Source organism: Muntiacus reevesi, chromosome 12 (genome assembly GCF_963930625.1).
Source record: "Muntiacus reevesi chromosome 12, mMunRee1.1, whole genome shotgun sequence".
Classification (NCBI taxonomy): Eukaryota; Metazoa; Chordata; class Mammalia; order Artiodactyla; family Cervidae; genus Muntiacus; species Muntiacus reevesi.
In genome coordinates, this window is record NC_089260.1 from 42,723,367 (window position 1) to 42,731,408 (window position 8,042).

Genomic DNA, 8,042 nt, shown 5'->3' on the forward strand with positions numbered 1-8,042 from the left:
TCTTCATGTCATGCACGGCAGACCAGTATGCGATCTGGGGAGTCACAACAGTGGGGAGAAACTTCCATCTGGCCGTTACAGAGTGCAGGATCCAGTTCACACTCTAGGACTTAGAGGCTCTGTACCAGAGAGGTGTGGGTGAATTTGGATATTGGGGTTCAGACCAAGGTCTCAAGGGACATTCAGAGACCTGCCCCCAAAGCAGCCACAGACACTATGCAAACAGATGAGCTTGTCTTTGTTCTAGTAACACTGTATTAATGGACACTAAAATTTCAATTTTATAGAATTTTTATGTATCATGAAATAATATATGAATTGTTTTCAACTCTTTAAAAACATAAAAATCATTATTTTTATTACTATTTTTTAAAAGTAGAGATAGAGTTGATTTACAGTATTATATTAGGTTCAGGTGTACAACATAGCAATTCAAAAATGTTATAGCTTATACTCCACTTATGGTTATTATAAAATATTGGCTATATTCTCTGTGCTGTATTCTTGTGGGTTATTTATTGTGTACATAGTAGCTTATGCCTCTGAATCTCCCACCCCTAGTTGTCCTTTGCTCACCCCTCTCCCCACTGGTAACCACTAGTTTGTTCTTTATATCTGTGAGTCTGTTTCTTTGTTATTTTCACTAGTTTGTTTTAATTTGCAGAATCCACATACAAATGATAACACACAGTATTTGTCTTTCTCTATCTGACTTATTTCACCAAGCATCATACCCTGCAGGTCCACCCATGTTGTTGCAACTGGCAGGATTTCATTTCTTTTATGTCTCAGTTGCAGTATGTATACCACATATTCTTTATTCATTCAACCGTTGGTAAACACTTTTATGCTTTCATGTCTTGGCTATTGTAAGTAATGCTGCTATGAACATTGGGGTGCATGTATGTGTTTGAATTACTGTTTTCATTTTCTTTGGATATATATATACAGGAGTAGAATTTCTGGATCATATGTAATAATCATTCTTAACCTGTAGACTACACAAGGGGTGGGTGGGCTGGATTTGGCCCATGGGTCACAGTGTGCTGAACCCTGTCCAGATGATTCATACCCACAGCAAAATTTCAGAACCAGTACTCAATGTGACTAAGATAGTATTGGTGAGCCTCGTTTTGCAGGATCATAAACTCTTTTGATGTTCTAAGCACTCAATTTTAATATGGGTGGGGGGGAGGGATTCCCTGACACAACATGAAGCAATTCATGGGACACCAGGTTGGCGTCCAGTGATTTAACTTAATTCTGACACTCTCAGTCCTACAAGACTGCTGCCTCCTGCCACCGCCTTCAAATACCAGTTTCCAGCCCAGTCTGTGTTACCTGTTACCTGTGCTTCTGACTGACTGTCTGTACATCAGAGATTCCATGATCCCTTCCTCAGGTCTGATTAATTTGCTAGAGTGGCTCACAGAACTCAGAGACACATTGACGGACTAGATGACTGTGCATGTGTGTGTGCTGAGTCACTTCAGTTGTGTCTGACTCTTTGAAACCCTATGGACTGTAACTCACAAGGCTCTTCTGTCCATGGGATTCTCCAGGCAAGAATACTGCTGAAGTGGGTTGCCATGCCCTCCTCCAGGGGGGTCTTCCCGACCCAGGGATTGAACCCGTGTCTCTTATGCCTCCTGCATCGGCATGCCGGTTCTTTACCACTAGTGCCACTTGGGAAGCCTGACGAGATGACCAGTTTATTGTAAAAGGATATAATTCAGTAACGGCCCGAAGGGAGACAGGGAAGAAGTGTGGGAAAGGGTGTCATTCTCCCCACCTCTTCGTGTGTTCACTCACCTAGACACCCTCTGAACCCTGTCCTTTTGGCTTTCCTGGATGTCTCACGATGGAGGTGTCATTGATAGTGACACCAATAGTCATTGGCTATTGACTGATTCAACTTCCAGCCCCTCTCCCATCCCTGGATGTTAGGGTTGGGGGTGTGGAGCCATGAATTCCAACGTGCTAACCACCTGGTTAATTCTCCTGGCAACCAGCTCTCAACTTCAGGTGCTTCCAAAAATCTGCCCATTCACATAACAAGACACCTTTATCACTCTCAACATTTAAGAAATTCCAATGGCTTTGGGGACTGTCAGTTAGAAATTGGACAAAAACCAAATACACATGAGAAATAAAGTTTAGTCACCTGAATGGCCAAATATGTTTCTTGTAAATCATAATATTGCATAAATCTACAGAAATCTAGACTGTCCAAAAGAATTGACCCTTGAAAACATTTTACCTTTCTAAAAACCCATTCTGGTCCTGTACTTATCTACCAGTTAAATCCAATAACATTATTCATAACTAAGAGACGGGTAGAATTTGTGATGGTTTGGCTTATGGCTTTTAAAAATGTAAGATGGAATTGGTAAAAATATAGATTAGAAAGAAAAATGTGGCCCTTTCTAGTTAATCATTATTCCCAGATCATATTTTAATACTTAATAACCTGACTTTATGTTTACTAGTCTCTTGTGTCCAACAGCCTCTATATCGAGTATGCACACGAAGAGTAAAGTGGGTAAAGAATTCACATGAAACAGAAACTTAATATGTAGACTTAATATTTTCCTGAATACCTCATCCATATTTTGACTTTAAAATGAATATTATAATTTAATATGTACCCATAAAGCACCTTCAACCCTGGCTGAAGTTCCAGTGACTTAAAAAATTATAATTTCAATAATAGGGCTATTTTCTTTTCACTGCTCACATTTTTAATTATGGAATCAAAGAGTTGTAAAGGATTACAAGGAATCATTTGGTTCAGTTCCCTCTAATTTAGATGTACACAAAACAGTATCCAGCAATCCCACTCCTGGGCATATACCCAGAGAAAACCATAGCTCAGAAAAACATGCACTCCAACATTCATTGCAGCACTATTTAAATAGTCAGGACATGGAAACAACCTAAATGACAATCAACAGAGGAATGGATAATGATGTGTTACATGTATACAGTGGAATATTATTCAGCCATAAAAAGGAATGAAATTTGGTCATTTGTAGAGATGTGGGTGGACCTAGGGACTGACTGTCATACAGAGTGAAGTAAGTCAGAAAGAGAAAAACAAATATCTCATATTCATGCATACCTGTCGGCTCTAGAAAAATGGCATAGATTACCTTATTTGTAAAACAGAAATAGAGACACAGACATAGCGAACAAACAGCTGGACGCCAGTGTGGGAACCCTGGGAGATGGGATGAATTGGGGAGATTGAGATTGACATATATGCACTATCGATACCATGTATAAAATAGGTAGAGAAACTATTGTAGAGCTCAGGGAAACCTAAATCAGTGTGACCTAAATCGGAAGGAAATCCAAAAAAGAGCTGATATATGCACACGTGTAGCTGATTCACTTTGCTGTATAGTAGAACTAACACAACACTGTAAGGCAACTAGACTCCAGTAAAAATACACTAAAAACATGTACACAAAACAGAAAGTCATTTTCCTTTATGCAACACTTCGTATACTCAGGGCCACTGAGAGACACAAATGCAGTGACCTCAAACTATAGGTCTCAATGTGCAGGGTTGGGGGAGGTCCTCAAATAAGGGTTAATTGGTAACTTGTTTTGACAGAACCCAAAGAAAAGAAACAGTTGTGAGTTGTGATCATGTTTGTTTTTTAATTTCAATTTGTAATGCACTTCAAAACTCCAAGTGTTAACCTTTTAAAAAAACAAAAACCAAAACCTTGATTTATAATTCTGCAAATTAGAATCATCTTTGGTTTGCTTTGTGTAACTCACATTTTCAAAATATCATTTCAGAAATCAGACCCTCCATTGGCAAGCAATTGGCAATCCTCGATGTCAAGGAACTTGGAAAAAAGTTCGGCGGGTAGAACAATGTTCTTGTCCAGCTGTTCATAGTTTCATTTTTATATAGATCATGATATAAACGTTTCAAAATGTGTTTGTAAACATGCTAAATACTAGCAAGTCATGTTCGACGCTGTATAATCCTTTGAAAACTCTTCGGCCTAAAGTTCCTAAATATGTGTCATTGCCACATTCTGAAGCAGAGAAAAGAAATTCAGGGACCAGTTCTTAAGAAACACAGTGCCTTTATTTTTATTTTTTACTATTTTGAGGACCCATCCTAAAGTCTCCTGTGGTTTTCTGACCTTGGCCTGTCACTTGGAGCTTCCTCATTGAACAGATAGCTCTCTGGACACAGAGTAAATCTGTTTGCACTAAAATGACTACATTTTGTTGGTCCACTTACTGGTAAGTTGTCATTTAAGGGTACGCATGCTTTGGATCTTGGGTTCTTTCTTTCTATTCTGTAATCTCTTAAAAACTTCTTGCCTTAAAAAATGTCTACAGATATATGTATACTTATGCATGCATTTCCCATATATTATTCCACAAATTCTGCAATAATAATTTCAAGCAAATTTGTCACAAATAATTTTCCACAGGACAAGTTGTTTGAGATTTAGTAAGCAAAACCAAGAGCTCTGCTAAATATACTTTTTTTTTTTTTAAATAGAAGAAATTTCCTTCTGTTAACTGAAAAGCATCAAGCAAATGTTCATTCTAGGTCAGTACAATTCCTTTAAATGTTTTAATTTCCATGAAGTGAAATTTTGGCAACGATAAGTGAAACAATTGCTTTAATTATGAACATTCTACCATCATTAGCATCAAAAATTATTTCCAAGGCATAAAGCCTGAAATTGGCTACATTAATTTTGGAGTCCAGCTTCAAGTTTAATTGAGGTAAACTTCCTACCTTTTTTACCCCCTATAACACAGGTTTTCTTTTGTTTGGAGTAGAAGGTAGAGGCATAGATTATGGAAGGCATAGATTTATTACAAATGCTATGGTCCCCATCCCCACCCCACCGCTACAAACACAGAAGTATTAGTTTCCTTATTGTATGATTGGAAAATCAGTGAACCAGAGACAAAAGGCCTTGTTGAAGAATCTGGACTGACAGAGCCAAATCTTAGCTTCTCATTCAGAATTCAGCTTTGATGAAGAACCTAATGTTGCCAAAGACTGTTCCGTAAAAGCAAAGCCCTTTTTATTTCTGAAGCAAATTTTAAATTCAGAATATTTTCTTCAGAAAACTGAATCTGGAGAGTTAAACTACAGGTAATTTTGATATTTGAGTTTGGCTCCAGACCACCACAATGAAGCGAGTCATAAGATAGTTTTGGTTTCCCAGTGCATATAAAAGTTACGTTTACACCATATGTTTGCAGTCTATTGTGTGCAATAGCATTATGTCTAAAAAAATGTACATACCTTAATTAAAAATTACTTTTTTTAAAAACCAAAACTACTAACCATCATCTGAGCCTTTAGTGAGTAGTAACATCAAAGATCACTGATCACAAATCACTTGAACAAGTATAATAATAATGATGAAAGAGTTTGAAATATGCTGAGAATTACCAAAATGGAACACTGACACACAAAGTGAGCAAATGATATTGGGAAAATGGCACCAATAGGTTTACTCAATCTACTGCCACAAACCTTCAATTTGTAAAAAAAAAAAAAAAAAAAAAAAAAAAAGATATCTGCAAAGCACAATAAAATGAGGTGTGCCTGTATATGAAATTTCTTTGATTTCATATGTATAAAATATTATTTACTAACAAATGATATACTAAAATACCTATTTCTTGGCACTTATCATGTAATGATATAATGACAATAGCAAGTTTGATAGGGATGAAAAAGTCCCCAATATTTAATGCTGAGAGTAGCAATATTTCTGAGAATGTATTTGTTTAAATGTCAGGACTGTTTTGTGGTAAACTAATTTCTTCATAAACTAACAATAAAAATTTGAGTCTCATAAAAGTTAGAAACTTCAACTATCAGCTCAGTATTAACATTTCAAGACCATTTCTAACATTTGTAAAACAAAAGTTTTGAAGGCATACCTGGGTAATTTTCAATGTTACTTAAAATTTTATACCAGTAAATAAACTTTCTGTTCACATTTTGAAAAACTCTTTACTTGTTTGGCTAGAAAATACCCAAGTTTTCTGGACAAGTCAGAGAATAAACAAAAAATTTAACAAAAGTCAAAAGAAAACATTTTAGAATTGATAGGCATATGTATGATGACTAACAGCAATAAAGCTATGATGTATTTATGGTTCCAATATGTTATAACATTCAGCATAGTTTGAGTTGTATAAAATCAATTTTTCAAATTACATATTTAGCTTTCACTACAGGACCATTAATTACTTTCATATTGAAGCATATTTTTGTTATTTCTATTTTTATGAAGAATTTCAAGGGCTGGAAGACATAACTACTAAAATAATGATCTTGAAAAGCTTATTATTACTTCTAGCAAAGCCCAAGGAAACAGTACAAAACTGAAACAAACTGAAACATGTGGTCTAAATGATGAATGAAGAACCCCAAATTTTTTATTTTCAGAGATAAAGATCAAGGATTTAAGACTTCTTTGGTATTCCTTTTTAATGAGTACGTTAGAGTTGGGGTCCTTTCCAATGACACTCTGCAATGATTTACAGGCTCTAGCACTACTTAATAGGTGCTTTTCAGAAGTGCATGAGAAAAGTAATTTGAACAAAAGTAAATATACTCACTCAGGAAAGAAGGGGAAAGGAATTAAAGATGGTGATCATTTAGTAGAGAAAAGCTGAGGGAGGGGAAATGAGAAAAGAAAAGAGTAGGAAAAGGATCAAGGTAAACTATAATCTTTTTAGGGTCTTTCTTGGAATTAAAAAAAATTATTTCTTAATTTTTGTCTGTGCTGGGTTTTTGTTTCTGTGCCAGCTTTCTCTCGTTGCAAGGTGCAGGTTTCTAATTGCAGTGGCTTCTCTTGTTGTGGAGCACAGGCTCTAGAGTGTGCGGGCTTCAGCAGTAGTTGTGTGTGGACTCAGTAGTTGTGGAGCACGGACTTAGGTGCCTTGCAGCATGTGGGATCTTAGTTCCTGGACCAGGAATTGAACTCATGTCCCCTGAATTGGCAGGCCTATTCTTAACCACTGGACCACCAGGGAGTTCCCTTTCTTGGGATGTTTTTATCCGAGAATGTTGAAATTATGCATAAACAGCAATAGCAATAACTTACATTGTTTAGTTCTACTCTGGCATAAAAATTGTAATTACCATTTCTTCTAGGAATGCACTAAAATGATGTAAAATAAAACTAGTTCTTCCCTCTAAGACTATTTTGGTGAAGGTTTATACAAATAAGTGTAAGATGGTTTAAAAAAGCTGAATATTCTGATGAATATATTGAAAGAGAAGTGAAACTTCTAGGTCAAGGTGACAGATGGATAAGCATGTTTATCTTCTTCCTCAACTCCCTTTGAGATTATAGGAGTCATGGAAGAGTCTATAACACAGATGAGAAGGCAGGGATGGAATCAGCTCATAGATTTTGAAGAAACTTTTTGAAGATTGAAAGCACATAGAATTTTATGGATGGATAAACCAGAATAGGGGGACCATGCCCTTTCAAACATGTAGAAAAGAAGATGGAAGCAGAGCCATTCTTCTTGGGGTGTGGCAGTCCCACCGAGCACAAACAAAATGGATTTTAAAACTCTCCACCCCTAGAGACAAACTTGTGAAATTTAAAATCAAGGATAAAGAAAAGACTATATTCCATTGTGTATATGTACCACAGCTTTCTATCCATTCATCTGCTGATGGACATCTAGGTTGCTTCCATGTCCTGGCTATTATAAACAGTGCTGTGATGAACATTGGGGTACATGTATCTCTTTCAATTCTGGTTTCCTCAATGCGTATGCCCAGTAGTGGGATTGCTGGGTCATATGGTAGTTCTATTTCCAGTCTTTTTATATACATATGGAATATTACTCAGCCATTAAAAAGAATACATTTGAATCAGTTCTAATGAGGTGGATGAAACTGGAGCCTATTATACAGAGTGAAGTAAGCCAGAAAGAAAAACACCAATACAGTATATTAACACATATATATGGAATTTAGAAAGATGGTAACGATAATCCTGTATGCGAGACAGCAA

At 36.4% G+C, this 8,042-nt stretch overlaps 1 protein-coding gene across 2 annotated transcripts in view; it reads left to right on the top strand.

Annotated features, from left to right (window-relative positions):
- The window catches only part of SBSPON (somatomedin B and thrombospondin type 1 domain containing), a 33,507-nt gene extending 26,358 nt beyond the window's left edge, over window positions 1-7,149 (top strand). For both annotated transcript variants that reach the window (XM_065902859.1, XM_065902858.1), the window contains exon 5: window positions 3,811-7,149. Coding sequence is in view for 1 of the 2 variants with exons in the window: in XM_065902858.1 (XP_065758930.1) it covers window positions 3,811-3,928 (118 nt within the window). In the remaining variant the exon portion in view is untranslated. The remainder of the gene's footprint in view (window positions 1-3,810) is intronic.
- Window positions 7,150-8,042: the final 893 nt, after the last annotated feature.